Source organism: Leucoraja erinacea, chromosome 20 (assembly GCF_028641065.1).
Source record: "Leucoraja erinacea ecotype New England chromosome 20, Leri_hhj_1, whole genome shotgun sequence".
Taxonomy (NCBI): domain Eukaryota; kingdom Metazoa; phylum Chordata; class Chondrichthyes; order Rajiformes; family Rajidae; genus Leucoraja; species Leucoraja erinaceus.
Genome location: NC_073396.1, coordinates 20,722,099 through 20,746,387, shown reverse-complemented (window position 1 = coordinate 20,746,387; position 24,289 = coordinate 20,722,099). Strand labels below are relative to the sequence as shown.

At 47.3% G+C, this 24,289-nt stretch overlaps 2 protein-coding genes across 2 annotated transcripts in view; one reads left to right on the top strand and one right to left on the bottom strand.

The window, feature by feature from the left end:
• The first annotated feature begins 3,882 nt into the window (after positions 1-3,882).
• LOC129706939 (ras-related C3 botulinum toxin substrate 1-like) lies at positions 3,883-16,866 on the top strand. Its single transcript, XM_055651612.1, has 6 exons — positions 3,883-4,005; positions 8,110-8,181; positions 8,805-8,922; positions 12,486-12,548; positions 13,728-13,887; positions 15,115-16,866. Exons 1-6 carry the CDS (start codon positions 3,971-3,973, stop codon positions 15,243-15,245), a joined length of 579 nt encoding a protein of 192 aa, XP_055507587.1. The 5' UTR covers positions 3,883-3,970; the 3' UTR covers positions 15,246-16,866.
• A 2,562-nt stretch (positions 16,867-19,428) lies between these two features.
• daglb (diacylglycerol lipase, beta) overlaps positions 19,429-24,289 on the bottom strand; it is a 30,047-nt gene continuing 25,186 nt past the window's right edge. The window contains exon 15 of the mRNA XM_055651596.1: positions 19,429-22,075. Coding sequence (XP_055507571.1) covers positions 21,877-22,075 — 199 coding nt within the window. The 3' untranslated portion in view covers positions 19,429-21,876. The remainder of the gene's footprint in view (positions 22,076-24,289) is intronic.

The following is a 24,289-nucleotide window of genomic DNA, read 5'->3' as shown; positions in this document are numbered from 1 at the left end:
TCCTTTGTCACAAACTGAGAGCACACTATTTGTAACATTCAGATAGAATAACAACATATAGTTCCCCATTTACATTTCACGTCCCCTCTCCGTACCTGAACCCTGTTGTCACCTTTTCTTCTTCTTCTTCTTTGGAGTTTTACGGCAGCCGGCATCCGCAATGTTGCATTGCTGCCACCTTCTGGCTTCATTCCACAGTACTCATGTCTTTACATTATATCCTTTTTATAAGCCCAGAGGCCCTCAAGAAATCAAACAACAACTTTATTCCTTTTCCTTTCCCTCCACACTCTAGAATGTTCTTTACTGATATTTCTGTCAATCCAATTTTCCTCATTTCAATGATCATAAATCCTCTTTCTGTCTCATATCTCCTACATACAATTAGGGCATGCTGAACTGTTTCTAGCTGATGGCATTCCTCACACAGCCCAGTAGGGTGTTTTCCCAATATTTTTAATGTGCTGTTCAGGTGAGTGTATCCTATCCTCAATCTTGTTAATACTACCTGTTCCCTCCTGTTCCCCCCTCTTCTTGCTGTAATGCCCACTCTGTTTTGTAGCGAATAGAGGTGTCTCCCCTTTGTCTCCTGTTCCCAATATTGTTGCCATTCCTGATTTATTTTCTTCCACACAATGTGTTTTCCTTCAGATTTGGATAGTTGTAAGTTTACCTCTATGTTTCTTTTTTTTACAGCCTCCTTTGGTAATTTATCCACCTTTTCATTCCCTAGAACACCAATGTGTGCTGGGACCCACAACAAAGTCACGTCACTGCCCCTCCTTGTCACTTGGCTTAATAGTAGCAGGATTTCATACACTAAGTCAGGCCGCCTATGGGATGCACCAGACCCAATACTCTGGATTGCAGATAATGAGTCGCTACATATTAATACTTTACATGGTTGCATCTGTTCCATCCACCGAACTGCCATCAAAATAGCGTACACTTCCATTGTATATACTGTCAAATAGTTATTTGTTCTTTTGTAAAGCTCAACATTCATCCCCTGGACTACCACAATTACCCCTGTTGTTTCAGCTACTGGATCCTTTGATCCATCTGTGTTCCCTGTATCTATTATCTATATGATTATGATATTCTGTCTTTAGGTCTGAATTTTTGTTCCTCCTTTTTCCCTCCCATATCTCCAGATCAACTTTTGGGATGTTCAATAACCATATTGGCACAGATGGCCACAATACTGCAGGGCAGAACTCTTTGTCCTCTACTCCCATGTCCCTTGCCACAACTCCTCCAACCCCGCCGAAGCTTCCAGACTGAGCCACCCCTCTCTCCCAGCATTCCTGTACTACCTGTTTTGTTGGGTGGTTCTCTCCATGACCCTTAAGGCTTAGCCAGTAATTAGCCATTAGTTGTCTGCGGCGCAGTCTCAATGGCATCTCCCCAGTTTCCACCTGTAGTGCACATACAGGTGACGTCCGCACACCTCCTATAAAGATTCTTAGAGCTTCCGCTTGGACTTTGTCCAACTCGGACAACACTGACTTAGATGCTGACCCATAAGCTATACTGCCATACTCTAGTCTGGATCTGATCAGTGATACATAAATACGTTTAAGAGATAATACATCTGCTCCCCACTCTAAACCTACCAAGCATCTCATTACATTGATGGCTTTTTTGCATTTTTCAATTATTTTTGTAATGTGGACCCTCCATGTTAATCTGGAGTCAAAATGAACCCCCAGGAAACGGAAATCTTTTACTCTTTCCAAATTGTTGCCGTATAGTTTTAACTCTTTAATTTTTTTCCTTGTGAAAATCATTGTCTTTATCTTCTCTATAGAGAATTTAAAACCCCATTTCCCTCCCCACTCTTCCACCTGGGCTATCCCTTGCTGTACTTTTTCCACGATAAAATCTATATTCCTCCCCCTTCTCCATAGGCTGCCATCATCTGCAAAGAGCGATCGCCCCATCTCTGGTTGAATGTTTGCAAATATATCATTGATCATGATTGAGAATAGGATCGGGCTTATCGCACTTCCCTGGGGAGTTCCATTCTCGACTACACATATACTAGAGATGTCTGACCCTATTTTAACTTGGATACTTCTACCGTTGAGAAAATCCATTATCCAGTTAAAAATATTTCCTCCTACTCCAATTAAATGCAGCTTTATTAGAAGACCTTCTCTCCGCAACATATCGTAAGCCTTATCTACATCAAAAAATATGGTAACTACAGATTATTTTTTGACTTGTGCTTTCCTTATATCATCTTCCAAGCACAGAACTGGATCATTAGTACCTCTCCCTTTTCTAAATACGTGAAGAAAGCGAATGGTATGTTAGCAGTGAAGAAAGCGAATGGTATGTTAGCTTTCATAGCAAAAGGATTTGAGTATAGGAGCAGGGAGGTTCTACTGCAGTTGTACAGGGTCTTGGTGAGACCACACCTGGAGTATTGCGTACAGTTTTGGTCTCCAAATCTGAGGAAGGACATTATTGCCATAGAGGGAGTGCAGAGAGGTTCACCAGACTGATTCCTGGGATGTCAGGACTGTCTTATGAAGAAAGACTGGATAGACTTGGTTTATACTCTCTAGAATTTAGGAGATTGAGAGGGGATCTTATAGAAACTTACAAAATTCTTAAGGGGTTGGACAGGCTAGATGCAGGAAGATTGCTCCCGATGTTGGGGGAAGTCCAGGACAAGGGGTCACAGCTTAAGGATAAGGGGGGAAATCCTTTAAAACCGAGATGAGAAGAACTTTTTTCACACAGAGAGTGGTGAATCTCTGGAACTCTCTGCCGCAGAGGGTAGTCAAGGCCAGTTCATTGGCTATATTTAAGAGGGAGTTAGATGTGGCCCTTGTGGCTAAGGGGATCAGAGGGTATGGAGAGAAGGCAGGTACGGGATACTGAGTTGGATGATCAGCCATGATCATATTGAATGGCGGTGCAGGCTCGAAGGGCCGAATGGCCTACTCCTGCACCTAATTTCTATGTTTCTAAAGCCACTCTGATAATTAGCCACTATACCTTTTTATGTCTCCTTTTCACACCAGCCTGTTACTTATTCCACCCAATGCAGACCCCCCCCCCCCCCTTATAATCAGTCTGTGGAGAAAGGTCCTGACCAAAGATCTTATAGCTTTGCTATAAGATCTTTGGTCCTGACCAACTGTAACAATTTAAAGATAATTCCCGTAATCACTCTTTAAACCACCAGGTGGAGCGAAATGAGAGAGGGACAGGGAAAGTTTTCTAACTTCAAGTAACACTGCATTCCATTCCCTCTCTCTCCACCCCACCCAAGTCGCGCCAGGTTCCCGTTCTCACCCAGCTAACAATGGCCTGCTTCCTTTATCAATAAGCTAACAATGGCCTGTTTCCTTTCCTTTTTTGCATATCTTTCATTCATTTGTTCTATATCTCTCGTTTCCCTCTTCCCTGACTAGTATGAAGAAGGGTCACGACCGAAACGTCACCCATTCCTTCTCTCCAGAGATGCTGCCTGTCCCGCTGAGTTACTCCAGCATTTTGTGTTTTCGGAGCAAAATGAGAAGCGGTGCAGGCAGCTGCTATAAGATCCTACTTTGGGCAGCTGTGCAGTAACGTTGCGAGTTGATGAGCGGGGCGGGAGGGGGCGCTGTCGGGAAGACCGGGCGACGCTGTACTACCTTTGGGTGCCACCGGGAGCCGCGATCTTGCTGGGCGCGGGGGCGCTGCAGTCCCGCAGTATTCCGCTCGGGGGAACCCTACGGCGCTGCAGTTGCAGTTCCTTCTTAAACACAAGGCGCTGAAGTCCCGTTGGGTGCTGCTGGGCGCGGGGGCGCTGTCGGGCGGCGCTGCAGTCCCGCTGGCCGGGGGGCGGTGCAATACCGATGGGCGCCGCGGGGCGGGCGGCGCTGCAGTTGTGGAAGTGTGGGCGGCAGGGTTGGGCTGGACTTCCGTTAGCGAGCGAGCGAGCGAGGCCGAGAGGGAGAGGAGCGCTGGTCTGATGCAGGCGATAAAGTGTGTGGTGGTGGGCGATGGGTGAGTGTCGAAGCCGCCGCTGTTCGTGTCCAGCCTCTTCTACACCGACCCTGGCGACGCTGCATCTCCTCACACCCACCCTCTCCGTCCCCACCCGCCGTCTGGCCTGCGGCCCCGCCCTCAGCGCGCTCCCCCTTTCCCCCCCTCTACCCCCCCCCCCCCCCCCCTCTCCCCTCCCCCTCCCCCCCCCATTTCCCTCTCCCTCCACCCCCCATTTCCTCTCCCCCTCTCCCCCTCTCCCCCTCTTACCCCACATTCCTCATCCCCCCCTCCCCATCCCCCCTCCCCCCCATCCCCCTTCCTCCCCTCCCTCCCTCCCCCTCCCCCCCCCCCCCATTCTCTCCCCGCCCCCTTCTTCCCCCTCCACCCCCCATTCCCCTACCCCCCTCCCCCTTCTCCCCCCCCCCCCAATTCCCTCTCCCTTTCCCCTCTCCCCTCCTCCCCTCCCTCCTCCCTCTCCCTCTCCCCTCTTCCCTTTCCCCTCTCCTCCCCTCCCCCTTTCCCCTCCCCCCCCCCCTTTTCCCCCCCCCTCCCCCCACTGCCTCCCACTCTTCCCCCCCCCCCTCCATTTTTTTTTGCCGCACAGTGCCAGAGACCTGGGTTTGATCCTGACTTGACCTGGGTGCTGTCTGTGAGGAGTTTGCACATTCTCCATGTGACCATCGACTGCTCCGGTTTCCACCCACGTCCTAAAGACGTGTGGGTTTGTAGGTTAATTGGCGTCCATAAACTGTCCCTCGTGTGTAGAGAGTGGATGAGAAAGTCGGATAACCCAACTAATGTCAAAGGGTGATTAATGGTCAACGTGGGCCGAAGGGCCTGATTCCAAGCTGTATCTGTAAACAAAAGTAGCAGTGAGAAGAGGGCGTGGGCCAGATGGTGGGGATCCTTAATGATAGATGCCGCCTTCTAGAGGCAGCGCCTCTTGTAGGTGCAAAAGGGTCCCGACCCAAAATGTCACCTATCCATGTTCTCCAGAGATGCTGCCTGACTTGTGTCTTTCCTCATGTTGATGATGGGTGGGGCTGTGCTCGTGATGGACCAGGCTGAGTCCACCTCTGTCTGCAGACAATTGCGTATTCATTAAGAGTTGACTTTTGTTTACATTCTTTCCCTGGCCTAACACACCCAATACCTCACACTGTGCAGACCCAATTGCTGCCCTGTTGATAGTTACCCACTTAAATTTCAAATCTGTTCCTAGCCTTGCCCTTCACTTTGCCCAACCTGATGATCCCCAATTTTGACCTTTAAACACCATGGGAGTGGCTTTGCCTTCAGATGTGTGTATTCATAAGTCTACACTCCCTGGCCTTAACCCACTACCCTCTTTAAAAGCAAGACATTGTCAAGTAGCTAAATCAAAACTTTGAAATACTTTGTAGCATTTTATCAATACATAATTGCCATTTCTATCAATTTTTTCTATGGCTTGTATAACCCCACGGCTATGAATCAAATCCAGCTAATTAAAACAGGAGCGTGTCTGAAGTCTTGTTCACAATCCCACACTTGGTTCAGTGTGTCATAATCGGATCCCAACACCATCTTCACATTCCTAGCTTCTGTTTGTACAGCGGCACTTCACATCTGCTTTCATTTGCGCCTGTTCAGCAGATCAAAGTCAGAACTCTCTCCGTGACCTCTTGTTTTAATTCCTGAATGTTGTCTCTCTCTCTCTCTCTCACTCTCCGTCTCTCTGCAACCCCCCCACCCGTGAATCACTTCCACAGCTTCTGATAAAGCACCACGCCAGAGACCCGGGTTCGATCCTGAACTTGGGTGCTGTCTGTGTGGAGTTTGCACATTCTCTTATTGATTTATTATGGGGAACAAGGAAATGAGTTGAACAGGTACTTTGGATCCATCTTCCACTAAGGAGGACACAAACAATCTTCCTGGTGTACTAGTGGCTAGAGGATCTGGGGTGACAGAGGAACTGAAGGAAATCGACATTAGGCAGAAAATGGTGTTGGGTAGACTGATGGGACTGAAGGCTGATAAATCCCCAGGGCCTGATGGTCTGCATCCCAGGATACTTAAGGAAGTGGCTCTAGAAATCGTGGACGCATTGGTGATAATTTTCCAATGTTCTATAGATTCAGGATCAGTTCCTGGGGATTGGAGGGTAGCTAATGTTATCCCACTTTTTAAGAAAGGCTGGAAAGAGAAAACGGAATTATAGACTAGTTAGTCTGACATTGGTGGTGGGGAAGATGCTGGAGTCAATCGTGAAAGATGAAATAGCGGCACATTTGGATAGCAGTAACAGGATCGGTCCGAGTCAGCATGGTTTTACGAAGGGGAAATCATGCTTGACTAATCTTTTGGAATTTTTTGAGGATGTAACGAGGAAAATGGACAAGGGAGAGCCAGTGGATGTAGTGTACCTGGACTTTCAGAAAGCATTTGATAAGGTCCCACATAGGAGATTAGTGGGCAAAATTAGGGCACATGATATTGGGGGTAGAATGCTGACATGGATAGAAAATTAGTTGGCAGACAGGAAACAAAGAGTAGGGATTAACGGGTCCCTTTCAGAATGGCAGGCAGTGACTAGAGGGTTACCGCAAGGCTCGGTACTGGGACCACAACCATTTACAATATACATCAATGATTTAGACGAAGGGATTCAAAGTAACATTAGTAAATTTGCAGATGACACAAAGCTGGGTGGCAGTGTGAACTGTGAGGAGGATGCTATGAGAATGCAGGGTTTCTTGGGCAAGTTGGGTGAGTGGGCAGATGCATGGCAGATGCAGTTTAATGTGGATACATGTGAGGTTATCCACTTTGGTAGCAAAAACAGGAAGGCAGATTATTATCTAAATGGTATCAAGTTGGGACAAGGGGTCTGGGGGTCCTTGTTCATCAGTCACTGAAAGTAAGCATGCAGGTACAGCAGGCAGTGAAGAAAGCGAATGCATGTTGGCCTTCATAACAAGAGGAGTTGAGTATCGGAGCAAAGAGGTCCTTCTGCAGTTGTATAGGGCCCTAGTGAGACTACACCTGGAGTATTGTATGCAGTTTTGGTCCCCTAATTTGAGGAAGGACGTTCTTGCTATTGAGGGAGTGCAGCGTAGGTTTACAAGGTTAATTCCCGGGGTGGCGGGACTGTCACATGCTGAGAGAATGGAGCGGCTGGGCTTCTACACTCTGGAGTTTAGAAGGATGAGAGAGGATCTTATTGAAACATATAAGATTATTAAGGGTTTGGGCACGCTACAGGCAGGAAACATATTCCCGATGTTGGGGGAGTCCAGAACCAGGGACCCCAGTTTAAGAATAAGGAGTCAGCCATTTAGAACGGAGATGAGGAAACACTTTTTCACATAAAAAGTTGTGAGTGTGGAATTCTCTGCCTCAGAGGGCGGTGGAGGCCGTTTCTCTGGATACTTTCAAGAGAAAGCTAGATAGGGCTCTTAAAGATAGCGTAGTCAGGGGATATGGGGAGAAGGCAGGAATGGGGTACTGATTGGGGATGATCAGCCATGATCACAGTGAATGTGCACGATGAGAAAGTGGGATAACAAAGAACGAGTGATCGATAGTTGGTGGGGACTTGATGGGCCGAAGGGCCTGTTTCCATGCCGTATCTTTCAAACAGTCAAGCACAGGCAGACAGTGTTGACCCTTGCTCCACTCCTCAGGCAGCCCCATCCCTCTAGTATTCCATCTCTTTAACCTCTCCAGACAAACCTTGATATCTTATCCACGTTCTGTAAGATAAAAAGGTCTTTTTCTAAATTACTCTGTCTCTCCCCCTTCCCCCAAGCCCTCTCTCCAAGCCACCCCATGAGTCCAGTGTCCTGTGGGTGCTGGTTCTGACGCTGCGGCTGATGAATGGTGACCCCCTCGGTGCTCTCTGCTCATTGCCACATAATCTGCTCGCACCGTGTCTATTTATAAAGTTCCTTCCACCAGACTTCTTGGAACGGGTGCACTATGTGTGGTCACATCAGGCAGGCAGTGGTGGGGAACGGGTGAGGTCACTGGCAGATGTGCCTCTGTCAGAGCGGCCTGCGGCGGCACAAAGGCCCGTCCAGCCTGACCCGGCTCCCTCAATGTGGGCCGTCTAACGCCTCTGTTCTCTCCCGTCTGCAGCGCGGTGGGTAAGACATGTCTTCTCATCAGCTACACGACCAACGCCTTCCCTGGAGAATACATCCCCACCGTGTGAGTTTGCGTTTCACGCTTCCGCGTCTGAGAGGGGGAGGGGGGTTTGCGGAGCAAGAACTCTACAACCGGCCCAGGGTTCACTGGAGTGGTCGAGGGGAGGGGCAGGGGGTGAGGGAACTTGACTGAGAGACGGGGGAGCTAAAGAAGGGTGGAGGGGGCAAACAAGATGCATTGGAGAGGTGGGGTGCAGACGGTGAGGGAGGGGGGAGGGGGTGTATATAGAGATATATAGGTGCAGATGGTGATGGAGGGGGGGGAAAGGTGAGGGGGGAAGAGCAGTGCACGGGGGGTGGGGTGTGCGAGAGGGAAGTTTTTGTTTGGTGAGGGTGGGGTGTACGTGGAGTGAGGTGAGGGGGGGTATGTGGGGTGAGGAAGGGGGGGGGATGTGGGGTGAGGGGGGGAAGCGGTGTGGGCGGTGAGTAGGGAAGTGTGTATGGTGAGAGAAGTAGGGATACATGGTTGGGTGCGTAGGGTAGGGTGTGAGTGATGTATGGGGTGAGGATGGAGAGGGGTTATTGCATGATCTCTGGGTTGACAGAGAAGGGTTTGGTGGGCCGTTGTGGTGGTGAGGGAGGGGGGTTTGCCTGCCCCCACCCAGCTGAAGCTGCCTCTCCCCGCAGCTTTGACAACTACTCGGCCAACGTGATGGGGGACGGCAAGCCGGTGAACCTGGGGTTGTGGGACACGGCCGGGCAGGAGGACTACGACCGTCTGCGGCCACTCTCCTACCCCCAGACTGTGAGTGGCGCCCGCGGGGGAGGGGTGGTGTGGATGGTGGGAAGGGTGGGGCAGAGGGAGGGGGCGACGGTGGGTGAGGGAGGGTGGGTTAAGAAAGAGGGGGGGGAAAGGGGAAAGTGTGTGGGGTGGGGGTGCTGCTTTGGGAGGGGTGGTGCAGAGAGGGGGAGGGGTGGTGCAGACAGAGGGAGGGGAGAGAATGGCACGTAAGAGGGTGAGGAGGGGGAGATATGTAAGGCGAGGGAGGTGTGGTGGGTGGGGAGGAGTAGCAAGTAGGGAGAGAGAGGAGCCGGTGTGTAAAGAGCGGGGTAGGTGAGGGTTAGGAGAGACATATCGTAGGGTGAGCGAGCCAGGTTGTTGGACAGAGGGTGAGAGGAAGGGGGTGGGAGATGGTAGGTAATGGGTGTTGGGGAGGTGAGGGTGGGGTTGACGCTGTGATCGACACAGTGGGCCACAGTAGACTTCTAGAACTAAGGAGAGAAGAGTGAAATGTAAAACCAGACGGAGGGATATAGGTAGAAGGGGACAGGGGTAAGGCGTGGGGGGGAAAGGGGTGACATAATGGGACAAATGGAGGGGGGGGGGGTGGAAAGAGAGAGGGAGAAAGAGGGCTTGTTACTGGAAATTGGAGAACTCTTTGTTCACACCGTTGGGTTGTAAGCTACCCTACTGGAGTATGAGATGCTGTTCCTTCACCTGACCTGCTGGGTTGTTTATTCACCCTGGTCTCCATTTCCCAACATCCTGCTCTTGGTTGTGTTCTGTTGTTGCCTGGCAGGTATTGTAATGACAGTGCAGCCACTCTAGTGGGATGGGGTGTTAACTTGATCCTTTAATGGTTGTGGATTTTTCTGCCGTTTTGCTTCCTCCTTGCAGTGGAGCAGTGACAAGTGGTTTGTTCTTCGACAGTTTAACCTACACCAAGTATCGTTGCCCCCATCCCAACTTTTGACACCCCTTGTTGTCCATCAGCCCAGAGGTGCCTGTGAAACGCTCCTGCTTGATATTAATCCATAGTTCTGCAATCGGGGGGGAAATTCCAGATGCTGGAAATCTGAGATCAAAATTTAAAAACCTGTGGTATTAAACGGTTCACAGAGTCATACAGCACAGAAACAGGCCCTTCGGCCCAGCTCGTTCATGCTGACCAAGATGCCCCAACTCAGGAGATACAAGGAATGGCAGATGCTGCAATCTTGAGCAAAACGCTTGAGGAACTCAGTGGGTCGGGCAGCATCTGTGAAGGGAATGGATAGAGGATGTTTCGGATCAGGACTGAAGAGTGGTCCCAACCTGAACAATTTGCCCGTGTCTTTCCCATATCCCTCTGAGCCTTTCCTATCCGCATACTTTTTAAATGTTGTTGTACCTGCCTCATTTACTTACTCTGGCAGCTTGTTCCATACATCCACCACCGTTTGTGATGATTACAAAAAAAACCGCAAAGTGCTGGAGCAGGCTTAGTTTAGAGATACAGTGCAAAACGGGTCCTTCAGCCCATAGAATCTGTGCTGACCAGCAATCCCTGTACACTAACACCATCCTACACATTAGAGATCATTTGCAATCTTTACCAAGGCCAATTAACCTACAAACCTGTGCGTCTTTGGAGTGTGGGAGGAAACTGGAGCATCCGGAGAAAACCCATGTGGTCACGGGGAGAACGTGCAAACTCCGTACAGACTGTACCCGCATTCAAGATCGAATCCAGGTCCCCGGCACTGTAAGGCAGCAACTCTACCGCTGCACCACAGTTCCACCCAGCACCTCGAGAGAACATGGATAGGTGAAGGTTTCAGGTCGGGACCCTTCTTCAGATTAGACTGATTCCTCTGAGATTCTGGGACGGACCTTATCTGTGGAAGATAAACTCCCGCTTCCCTTCTGAAGTCCTGGAACTGATATTTCTATGTTGTCCCACTTTCCCATTCACTCCCTACGATTTTACAGAGGCCAATTCACCTACAAACCCAGCAAGTCTGCGACGTGGTAGAAAACCCATGTGGTCAAAGGAAGAAAGTGCAAACTCCACATAGACAGCACCCGAGGTTGGGATCAAATCCGGGTCTCTGGTGCTGTAAGGCAGCGGCTCTTCCTGCTATGCCACGGTGCCACCCACTTAGCTGCTAACGTAAAGGATAAACATGGAGAAATGGGACGAGAGTAGGTTGGCATTGTGCATGAGTTGCGCCAAAGAGGTTGTTTCCGTGCTGTATGACTAACATCCTCAAATTCTTTGTTACATTCAAGCCCCGTGGAAAGTGTGAGTCTGGCTCTTTGAACCTCTGATACAGACCGGAGATTCTTTTCTGGTGCAGGCAGGGCAGGAGCGGTGTGTTGCATGTTGCAACTTGCAGCCCCACCTACACCTTTACGGGAGAGATTGTTTGAGTGACTGGCTATCCTGTTTATTTTCAGGGTGTGTAATCTGGCTGAGTTCTTAATCCTTTTACACAACCCAGCGGTATGAATGTTGATTTCTCTAATTTCAAGTAACCCCTCCATTTCCTCTCTCTGTCCCTCCCCCACCCTAGTCGTCCTCACTGTTCCATTGTTTGCATCCATATATCCCTTCGTAATCACCTCTTCCACAGCCAACAATGAACCATTGTGAGCTCCGCTCCACCTTTACTTGGTCATCTGATTTGTTCCGAACGTTTTCATACCTCTGGTTTCCCTCTCCCCCTGTCATTCGATCTGAAGAAGGGGTTTGGACCTGAAATGTCACCTATTCCTTTTCTCCAGGGGTGCTGCCTGACCCGCTGAGATACTCCTAATCCTTTTAACCTTGTTTTTTGTGCTAAATTGTATGTATGCACTGAGTACGAGCAGCTTTCAGTTTCACTGTACATGTATAGTGACAATAAATGGCATATCTATATCTATCTATCTTAACCAGGTTTAGCAGCAGTCGGGATGGCAGCTTGGGAGCCATGATTCCCGGAAGTGGGAGAATCTAGGATCAGAGGGCACAGCCTCAGAATAAAAGAATGTACCTTTAGAAAGGAAATGAGGAGGAATTTGAGAGGGATAGATCAGCCATGATTGAATGGTATAGACTTAATGGGCCAAATGCTGCTCCAATGACTTAGGCATGTGCATTCAGCTTACTATGGGATGCACTGCCCACATTATTACCGCGTCTTTTTGTTTTTAGAGATATAGCACAGAAACAGGCCATTCGTCCCACCAAGTCTGCGCCAACAAGCGATCACCCCGTGCACAAGCACTATCCTATACACTAGGGACAATTTACAGATGCCAATTAACCTGCACGTCCTTTGAATGTGGGGGAAAAACGGAGAAAACCCACGTGGTCACAGGGAGAACGTGCAAAATCTGTAGAGACAGCACCTGTAGTCAGGATCGCAGTGAGGCAGCAACTCTGCAGCTGCACTACTGTGCTGCCAAAGTTATGGTGACTCGTTCTGAATCAGCTGCTGATTGGGTTTCTCTGCATCTTCCTTTGTGTGTGCAGGGCACCCATTGCGTGTGGGGGGGGCGGGGGGGCGGATGGGGATAGAGATTGTAATCTACAGTGATTCTGCCTGTCTGTTCCACTACAGGATGTCTTCCTGATCTGCTTCTCACTGGTCAGCCCAGCTTCCTTTGAAAATGTCCGTGCCAAGGTGAGTGCCAACTCCTCCCTCCACCATGTCAGATGCTTCTGTTACCGTCTTACCTGGGTGCTGCTGTAATTAAAAGTGGGGGGGGTATATGTAAGAGTCTGATCAAATATTTAAGTGGCTTATGTACCCACAATGAGTTCCACAAGGGTCACTGCTGGGGCTGTTTCTCTTCTCATTGTATATTAATGATTTGAATAAAGAGATTGAAGGCTTTGTGGCCACGTTTGCAGATGCTAAGATAGGGGAGAGGCTGGCAGTGTAGAGGAAGAAAGGACTCTACAGAAGTAGTTGGACAGGTTAGGAGAGTGGGCAAGGAAGTGGCAGATGAAATTCAGTGCAGCAAAGTGCGGAGTCATGCATTTTGGTAATAAGTATAAAGGCGTAGATTATTTTCTAAATGGCGAGAGAATCCAGAAATGGGAGATGCAAAGGGACTTGGGAGTGCTGGTGCAGGACAATAAATTAATAACCCCAATAGTACTGCAAAAAAATTATGTGTCTTTAATGCAACCTAAAATAGTCCATTGAGGGTAGTGTTGCGCAGTGTTCAAGCGCCTGACTGTGGCCACAGTTTGCAGACTCCTGTATCTTCTTCCCGATGGCAGGAGTGAAATGAGAGCGTGTCCAGGGTGGTGTGGGTCTGATGATGCTGGCTGCCTTTTTGAGGCAGCACCTCCTGTAGATTCCTTCTATGGTGGGGAGGTCAGTACCCGTGAAGGACCAGGCAGTGTCAATCACTCTATAATCTTCTTTGTTCCTGGGTGTTTGGGTTGCTGAATCAGCGAAGGAACTGCATAAGGATAGTTTAGTTTTGTTTATTATCACGTGTACCGAGGTACAGTGAAAAGCTTTTGTTGCGTGCTAACCAGTCAGCAGAAGGACAATACATGATTACAATCGAGTTATCCACAGTGTACAGAGAATAACATTCAGTGCACGATAAAGTCCAGTAAAGTCCGATTAAAGATAGTCCGAGGGTCTCCAATGAAGTAGACGGGAGGTCAGGATTGTTCTTTAGTTGTTGATAGGGCGGTTCAGTTGCCTGAAAACAGCTGGGAAGAAACTGTCTCTGAATCTAGAGTCAGTGGAAGGGAGGTTGGTTTGTGTAATGGTCTGGGCTGTGTCCACAATTCTCAGTAAGGTTGATGATTTTACTTTTTTCCTCACCTCCCACCCCAGTGGTATCCAGAGGTTCGGCACCATTGCCCAAACACACCCATCATCCTGGTGGGCACCAAGCTGGATCTGCGAGATGACAAGGACACAATTGAGAAGCTGAGGGAGAAGAAGCTGACCCCCATCACCTACCCCCAGGGCCTGGCCATGGCCAAGGAGATCGGTAGGTGCCCTTCCCCTGCGGCTGTCTCACTCTGCCCGCTTCCACCACTCGCCACTGGGGGCTGAGACGAGCCCCGGCTGCACCACCGATGGGGAGCAGAGAGTATTCACATGGAACAGGTCCTCCGGCCCTCAATGTCCATGCTGAACATGATGCCAAGTTAATCTAATCTCCTCTGCCAGCACATAGAGCATGAAACACTATAGCAAAGGAACAGGCCCTTTGCCCAACAGTGTCTGTGCCGAACATGTCACTAAGTTAAAATAATCTCTTATCCCTGCACACCAAGCATTACAGCACAAGTACAGACCCTGCGGTCCACAATGTCGGTGCCGAACATGATGCCCAGTTAAACAAATCTCCTCTGCCTGCACATGGAACAGAACAGCACAGGAAAAGGCTCTTATTCCTGACTAGAGAGCACAGCTTTAAGGTGAGAGTGGCAAAGATTTGCGGTGAAGTACAAGCCAAGAGTGGTGTATCTGGAACGCTCACCAAGGGTGGTGGTGGAGGAGGAGGAGGAGGCAAATACCACAGTGGCATTTAGAGACGGGATGTGCAGGGAATGGAAGGATGTGGATCACATGCAGGCAGAGGAGATTAGTTTAACTTGGCATCATGTTTGGCACGGACACTGAACCCGGGTCCATGGCACTGCAAGGCAGCAACTCTACAGCTGTGCCATTGTGCTGCCCCTATAATTGAATAATTGAACCCCTACAGTTCACATGCTGACATTTATCACTTTAACATTTGAGGCCTCCCTTCCATGAGGTACGTTATCTCGGACACTTTCTGCCTCAATCCATCAGTAATCTGAGTATGTGCAGCAGCTTTGAAGCTGTGAGGCAGCAAAGATGAACAGACCCCCTCAGTTTATTTAGAAAATAGCCCGTGGCAGCTCACAGTACTTTCACTGGAATTTAAACAATTTACAGCTTTTTACCTTATTCATGATTGTTTTCACTAAACTGGGTGACACAATAAGACATAAAGTGCTGGAGTAACTCAGCAGGCCAGGCAGCATCTTTGGAGAACATGGATAGGTGATGTTGCGCCACTGTGCCGTCCACTGGGCCAGTTTCGATGCTGGACTCTTCTATGTTTTGTGCTTCAGATGGGGCATCTTGGTCAGCATGGATGAGTTGGGCTGAAGAGCCTGTTTCTGTGCTGTGTGACTCTATAACTTGTTTTAATGTTGCTGTTGTGATCTGTTTGCTCCCCCAGGTTCGGTGAAGTATCTGGAGTGTTCGGCTTTAACTCAGCGAGGCCTTAAAACGGTTTTTGATGAAGCCATCCGTGCCGTTCTGTGTCCCATTCCTGTAAAGAAGAAGAAGAGAAGATGTTTTGTTTTGTAACTCTGTCCTTCTCTTGCCAGTTTACCAAGCCCACAGCATTGATTCAAATATGCCAATATTTTCCCTGCATTGTGATTACTTTTTCCCTTTAGAATTGCTATTGAGCAGATACCCGTCTAATTATTTTCTGATACTTACTAAGCAATGAAATAGGATCAATTAAACAACCTAGCATTTGCTCCCTCTCCCTTCCCTACCCCCTCCAGCTCTGCCTAATTACGCTCTTCGTATTTAAATTGCCAAATTATCCTCTATAACTAGATGCAACACTTCATTTGCACTGCAAACACTAAATCATAGAAGGATTTGCACCTTGCCGTCATCTGGTACTGTTTACAACTTTTCCAGAACTCAAATCATTACTAGCGTAGGATCTATTCCCAACATCTCAGGATCACTCCAAATTAACCGTCAACACAAGCTGGAAGTAACTGTGTTGATGTAGAATTACCTAGAACAGCTCTGACGGTGTGAACAGATTTGAACACTTCAGAGGCGACAGGTAGCTTTAGTTGGGCCTGTTATTTTTCTCTCCATAATTACATTACATGCTAACCACATTACCTTGCTAGCTGGAAGTTGGCACAGATGCTTTATTGATGTAAGCGTTAAGTACGAGTTAATCATGTCTGCTGCTGCGTTACTTAAACTTAAAACTAACATGTGGTAGGTCTACGCCAATTACTAACTAATAAAACTAGGATGTGCTCCTGCTTTGGAGGTGTGCTTCAGAGTTTCACATTGAACCAAGCGTTTCAGTATTCTTGGGCGGACGCAGAGAAGGAAAACATGCTAGACTTTTGAAGGACTTGCGCGTGTTTTTGCTGAATTCTATATTTTTAGTGAAGATACAAGCAAGGTGGTGACAAAGGCAGGAACAGATACTCGGGTTTGAAAAGAATGGTTCTTTGAAGGCATTGGATCCTAACGAGCTTCTGATTTGTATCTTTACCGGATTTTTTTGTGTATGACATGTGTTTCTGAAATGGTTAACCACACAACTATGTGTGTGCCTATTAGAATTTCATTTTTAAAACAGTAAATTTTAACTTTGAGTTGTCCCGCAGTGTCGTTCCCTGTTTTGAATGCAATGAAAGTGTTATTTTCATAAACTGGAAATTAATTACTGATGACAAGATTGCAATTTTTTGTTAACACTTAATTCTGTGACAAATGCTAACGTTACTACATATATCTTCAGCAAAGGAGCATTCTTAGGACCGTGGTTTTTATCCCTCCGTGACTGCAGATCTTAAAATATTTCCTGTTTCAACATTGAGAAACCTTAAAGACCAAACTTCTGCACGGAGTTAGAGGAACACCTTGCTTGTCCTTGTGCTTGGTTTAATTCTACCATAGACGCCTTATCTAAAATGTACATAATCCCAATGTATTTTCTACTTAATTTTTCTAAAGGTTTTGTTCTGTGCATGTTACCCATCTGTTCTGGAACAGTGGTTTCCGCCGATGGGGAGAGGAACAGCTGGTAACAAAAATTAATCTGCTTTTTATATAAACAAGTGTTAAAATGTTGAAAAAAGAGGAAGTTTGCTTACATTCTCAATCACTGTTCTATGTTTACTGTGTGATTTAAATAAATGGTGACTACGTTGATTGGTTAGAGATTTGCATGTGATTTATATTGTCAGCAATACTTCTGTTCAGTAAGACTTAAACCAAATTTATCCACTGTGCCTGATGTGTTTACCGCTGCCCCAGCTACGTGCAGGAGGGGGTACCTTTAGCGTGAGTTGTTTGAGTCAATACCTTGGACAAGAAAGATATAGGGAGGAAAGGTCAGAGGTAAGTGGCTTGTAATAGTCTCACAATTAAGTGTTGAAATTAGGAAGATAAAATGATTGAGGAAAGTACAGTGGCCTCCATAATGTTTGGGACAAAGACCCGTCATTTATTTATTTCACAATTTGAGATTTGTAATAGAAAAAATCACATGAGGTTAAAGTGCACATTGTCAGATTTTAATAAAGGCAATTGTTATGCATTTTGGTTTCACCATGTAGAAATTACAGCAGTGTTTATACATAGTCCCCCCTATTTCAGGGCACCATAATGTTTGGGACATAGCAATGTCACGTAAATGAAAGCAGTCATGTTTAGTATTTTGTTGTATATCCTTTGCATGCAATGACTGCTTGAAGTCTGCGATTCATGGACATCACCAGTTGCTGGGTGTCTTCTCAATTGGATTTAGATTGGGTGATTGACTTGGCCACTCAAGAATTCACCATTTTTTAGCTTTGAAAAACTCCTTTGTTGCTTTAGCAGTATGTTTGGGATAATTGTCTTGCTGTGGAATGAACCACCGGCCAATGAGTTAGCATTTGTTTGAACTTGAGCAGATAGGATGTGTTTATTCACTTTAGAATTGTCTCCCCACAATCTCTGACATTCGCATGTATATTTATATATTTAATTGTCATTTGTACAGCCTATAGAAGATGAAATTTGTGCTTGCTGCAGCATTGTAGGCCTATAAACATAATACAGGGATAATATCAAATAAACTGAAATTCAATAAATTAATTGCATTACTAGTGCAAAAAAACCCAAAAGTCCTTAGTTCATAGTTGAGGTTAGTTCCCCGTGCAGGTTCCAAGTGAGGGTTGGATAAGTTAAGGGCTAGAGACTGTGCTCTGGTTTGTAGCAAGAAGTTGAGGGAGGGTGATGTGACTTGCTGAGGTGCAATTGTGAAGTTCACAAGTGACGAACTGTAGCTGAAGCCTCAACACCTTGTTAGCTGAAAGATTGCTGAGTCGGTGAAGATTGGCCATTTTAGAGACTGAGGACAGGGCTCCAAACCCTCAATTGGTGGAATTTACAGATGATGAATTGAGGTTGGTTTGTTGCCAGAGAGATGTCCATGCTTGAACCCTGGTTACAACTTGCTTTGGATTGTGCTTTGTTGCCTGATCTGAGCTATTGGGGGAACAAGTTTAAAAAGATGAGGAGCAATTTCTTTAGCCAGAGGTGGATCTGTGGAATACATTGCCAAGATTTGGGGTTTTTTTTAAAGTGGAGATTGACAGGTTCTTGATTAGTAAGGGTGTCAAAGGTTACAGAGAGAAGGCAGGAGAATTGGGTCGAGAGGGAAAGTTGGATTGGCCATGATTGAATGGCGGAGTTGACTTGAAGGGCAATATGGCCTAATTCTGCTCCTGTGACTTACATGTCAGACCAGGGAATGAGCTTTGTTTAAAAAATGTCTTTAGTTTGTTCCAGAAGAACTTTGGCATAAACAGCAAGTTAAATTTGCATTTGTTGCTGTGAGATTTAAGTGAGTGGATGCTGATTGATTGCCTTTCTTTCTTCGGAGAGCTAATTAACAGGTTATTAGTCTCCAAAGCCAGTGTCGCAGATATAATCTTGCCGAGTGTGTTTGGATGATAGTATGCCTTGTCTCTCTCTAGTTATGGTGTAGAATTGTTTGAAATTCTCCACACACAGTTCCAATATAAGGTAGATACAGGTTTACCCCCAAAAAATGGTTTGGTTTAGTTTATTGTCACGTGAACCAAGGTACAGTGCAAAGCTTTTGTTGCGTGCAAACCAGTCAGTGGGAAGACAATATATAATTACAATCGAGCCATCCACAGTGGACAGATACGGGAGAAAGGAAATAATGTGAATAACATTTAGTGCAAGATAAAGCCAGCAAAGTGTGATCAAAGATAGTCCGAGGGTCTCCAGTGAGGTAGATAGTAGTTCAGGACTGCTCTCGAGTTGTTGGCAGGATGGTTCAGTTGCCTGCTAACAGTTATGTTACAATATAACCATTAGTTGGAGGAGGTGGGAAAGTGTTTATTTCTGGTTCTGGATAGTTTTTACAAGCAAGGTTAAAAAAGAGAGGGATACGGGCCAAATGCAGATAAATGGGAATGCAAACTTGTTCGGCACAGCCAAGGTGTGCCAAATGGCCTCTGTCCATGCTGGGTAGCTCTATGAATGTAATCCAGAGGTATAGGCAATTAGTACATGACCACTCTCTTAAAGCTTTAGTAAAATCAAGCACCTGATTGAAAAGTTTAAACTATTTGCATTATTTTTTACTACACCGCCTGAGGGGAAACAATGGTTCGCTGTGATTGGTGACTGCAAATGTGTTTTACTCCCTCCACTCAGTCAGTGGAATCAGTTTCACAATGAAGGCAGCACAACTATCAGCTTAGGAAACTGTTAGAAACAACTTTATTTTGTACATTAGCTGAAATGTAAATAACCTCCATCACAGAATATTTACAGAGCAATGATTATACACCAATAGGCAACACAACGTGATAATCCATTCCAGGCATTCATTTAAAAGCTTTGTGACTTTCCAAAAGATTCTGACACTGTAGCTCTGAATGATAAGCAAACTTCTCTTGATTACTTACCTTAAATCTTAATAGCAGATTACAACATCAGTGCTTAACAACTCCATTTTGTATTAAATGGATTATTTGGCAAATCAGGAGATCATTGGACTGAGTTGTGGAGGTGGTTTGTTTCAGGGTGGGATGTGCCAACCAGCTGCCCCTGGTGTTAGTGGTAGCAGCTGAGCTACGAGCCAGCATCAGCTCCTGGCATGCCTGACACTTGTGTAAAAAGACACAAATGCAAAAACAAGGCAGGAGCCCACCAACTCAACACTGACCCCAGCAGCTGCTGAGATATTTAATCAGCAGGCAGGCTGGCTGACGTGGACAAGAAACGGCAGATGCCGGAGAAACTCAGCAGGACAGGCAGCATCTGTGGAGGGAAATGAACAGGCCACGTTTCAAGTTGGGATCCTTTTTCACACCGGTGCCTTTTATTTTCTCCTCACAATCATACAAAATGACCACAGATCAGCCCCAGCTCCTAGATAGTTGGCACCTCAAAATGCAACGGGATCAGCCTCTCACTGTCAAAGTATCCTGTAAACTGCTCAGTGTCGGGACATACAGTCACTGGCACCTCACGCCAGCAGCAAATGGCTCAATCCCAACCTCAGTATCTGGGGAGTCCCCTCTCTCACACACAAGCGTAACATTTATTGCCACCGCACCGTGACCTTTGTGGCCAATTATGGTCACAGGAGTTGAGGGTTAACCTTTACCCGTGGCTAATTGACTAATTTATTAATGTTGTTCTGTTAAGACAGCATTACCGTTGCTGTAATATTTCAACAACTGGTGCAATAATAGTCAGCGGGAAAGGTTGTTGTATGTGGGGCTTGAGGGCTGTCACACAACACAGGAACAACACACTGACTTTGCCTGCTGCTTGAAGCCACTGCAGCCCCCACCATACAAACCTGTCTCCTTCATCCACACAGTTATTTACAGAACTACCACAGGTTCAACAGAGCACCTGATGGTCGACAGAGTACCACTTGCTACCCTGCAAATATCTCCACACTCCTCACAAAAGGGAGGTGAACAGGGACACAGCTCTCAATGCCCCATTTAAGGGGGTGCAGGACGCAATCCACACACCTGACACTAGACTCCCTCACAGTCTCAGCTTCCCAGCAAGACGGATGCTTCACTGCCTCACAGGAAGCCCCAGTCACTGATCACTCAGCCATGGGCACATAGTACACCCCGTCCCCGACAGGCAGAGGAGGCTGTGCACAAACAGCTCACATCTCCAAGACACAGGCTGATTATCAATAACCATGACAACTGCTGCTCCTGTAACTTCACTGACTACCATCACACACCAAAGGCTTCCAGCAGCTGCAGATTTTTTTTTTTAAACAGCTGATTAGATGTTGGAGATACAGCATGGAAACAGGCCTTTCAGCCCGAGTCCACGCAGACCATTGATCAGCCCCTACACAAGCACCATCATAAACACTAGGGACAATTTTACCGAAGGCAATTAACCTACAAACCTGCACATCTTTGGGATGTGAGAGGAAACCGGAGTATCCAGAGCAAACCCACGTGGTCACAGGAAAATCGTACAAACAGCACCCGTAGTGCGGATCGAACCAGGGTCTCTGTTGTGCCACTGTCACCTCCATTAGTTTTGTTTGCCAATTATACACAAGGCGGAATAGCCCCGAGGCTGGGCTGTTCTTGAGGGTAGTTTCCAGTGAACAGTCCTAAACAAGATCTGAAAAAGCTGAAGATAGATACAAAAGGCTGGAGTAACTCAGCGGGACATGCAGCGTCACTGGAGTGAAGGAATGGGTGACGTTTCGGGTCGAGACCCTTCTTCAGTGTCTAACCCGAAACGTCACACATTTCTTCTCCTTCCCGGAAAACCATGGCTAAATTGAGGAAATCTCAGTCCATATTCATCTCTCCTTCACTGATTTCACTCAAAATTTTACAAGTTAAACTATCCACATAAAAGCTCTGGTCCACTTTGAAAAGTAGATATATTTTGGCCTGGATTTACTGCAATGGTTCTCATTAGAAGAGCTCTTCAGGATGAATAAAAATGGATCAGATCCATCGTGTTGTCTAAAGTAAACATGCTTAATAATTCAGTACTGTTTTTAAGCGTCCTTGATCGCAGATGGAAGGAGTCCGCACTGTCGATGTATAAACATGCTTGCTGGGCAGGAGTGGCTGTGTGTAACGTTACTCCGCTCCCTCGCCCACAGATCAGCTTCAGCCGGGTCGAGGGCTGGATGCAGCTAGACTGGCAGGGGGTCAATGGCCGCTGGGCCGTGCGAGGAGCAGAGGACGGTGGGGGCCTCTTTGCACAGCTGTTGCAGCACCTTCAACAGCAGGTCCGGCATGTGATCCGTTATCATCTTGGGGCTGATGAGGATACTGGAGAAGGAGGAGGCCTCACGCCACACAGCATGATACTTCACCTGGGAAAAATACAGGCTGGACGGGGAGAGGGAGAGGGAGAGAGAGAGAGAAGGATCAATAATTAATTCAATGCAGGGTGAGTGATCATCAATGTGGGTAACAAAAGTATTTTAAACACCGTGTTTAGACTCACAGTGCTCTGCGGGCAGTGAGTGCTGTGTACAGCAAGTTATCAACCCAGAGTCAGAGTTGTACCGTGTAGGAAGGAACTGCAAATGCTGGATTTACACTGAGGATCGACACAAAATGCTGGAGTAACTCAGCGGGTCAGGCAGCAAGTCTGGAGCAATGGAGTGGGTGACATTTGAGGTCAGAACCCTTCTTCAGACTGAGAGGTCGGGGGTGGGAGATAAAGTGGAGGTGAGAACAGGCCAGAATAAATCAGGGCCAGCAACAGATGACCTCAGGAAGGGTGGAGCCCATAATGGCCTTCCCATTTCCCCCCGTTCCACCTTTAGTGGAGGGTTCTGAACCGAAATATCACCTGCCCTTTTCTCCAGAGTTGCTGCCTGACCCACTGAGTTTCTCCAGCATTCTTTGTCTGAGTCGTACAGCACAGAACCAGGCCCTTCGGCCCATCATGTCCATGCTGACCTTTTTGCCCAACTACAGTGATCCCACTTGGTATTGGTTTATTATAGTCACATGTAGCAAGATACAGTGAACACATTGCTACAATGCTGAGAACTATATTCTGCACTCTGTATCTTCCCCTTTGTTCTACTTATTGTACTCGAGTTTGAACTGATTATATTCATGTATGGTATATCTGCTCATTTGGATGGCATGCAAAACAAAGCTTTTCGTTGTAAGAGTCCACCACTGATTTTCCACCAACTGGTGGTTTGGCACCTCCTATAATCCTGTCAAAATTACGAGAGCTCACTTAAAAATCCTCCCGGAATGTGGCCCCCAGGCTGGGTGAGGGGGTCGATTTTGACCTCATCGGGGCTTCCGCGGCCAATCTGCTGGTCGAGTGCCCTTGCGGCCGGGCACAGGAAGATGGCAGATCCATTCCCTTAGCTGACTTACGACTGAATATGCGTGCCGATATCTCGGCTGTCGGCAGCCTAGGTGGACCGTTGGACTCCTCTGTTGGTCGGGCAAAACGGATAATCCAGAATGGCACTGGTATCAAGGGTGCAGAAAAATTGACGGTGGACCTGTACCTTGGTACATATAACACCAAACCTTAATCTCGTGTTATCCAGGGAAATCATACCGTTTGCTCGTAATAGGACCACATCCAGTTCCACAAAGGTTTCAACTAAAGTACTGTCATGTGCAAAAGAAATGAAGGGAGCAACCCAACTTTCAGCTGCACACAAGTAGGAACGGCTGCAAGCGGAGGAATGGATCAAACTTACTGGGCAGGGGCAAAGGTGGAAGCTCGTGGGAAACCACATACAGGGCGACACAATGGCGCAGCGATAGAGTTGCCGTCTTATAAAGCCAGAGACCGAGGTTCAATCCTGACTACGGGTATGGAGTTTGCACGTTCTCCCTGTAACCTTTGTGGGTGTTCCGGTTTCCTCCCACACTCCAAAAACCTGCAGGTTTGTAGTTTAATTCGTTTTGGTAAAACTGTAAATTGTCCCTAGCGTGTAGGATAGTGTTGGTGCACGGGGGGGGGGGGGGAAATCGCTGGTCGACGCAGACTCAGTGGGCCGTATGGCCTGTCTCTGCGCTGTATGCGTAAGTCTAGATACGTTTAGTCCTTAACCAGTGATCCTGAGACAACTTCTAATTCCTGCCTGGAAGATGGCGATCCCAATTTCATTTGTCACTGTGAGTGGAGCAACGGGTCGAGCTGCTGCCTCAATGACACCAGATACCCGGGTTCAATCCTGACCTCGGGTGCTGTCTGTGTGGAGTTTGAACGTGGTCCCTATGACTGTGTGCGTTTCCTCTGGTTTCCTCCCACATCCCAAAGCTGTGCAGGTTTGTAGCTTAATCTGTGAATTGACCCTAGTGGATGAGTGGATAGAAACATAGAAATTAGGTGCAGGAGTAGGCCATTCGGCCCTTCGAGCCTGCACCGCCATTCAATATGATCATGGCTGATCATCCAACTCAGTATCCCGTACCTGCCTTCTCTCCATACCCCCTGATCCCCTTAGCCACAAGGGCCACATCTAACTCCCTCTTAAATATAGCCAATGAACTGGCCTCAACTACCCTCTGTGGCAGAGAGTTCCAGAGATTCACCACTCTCTGCGTGAAAAGAGG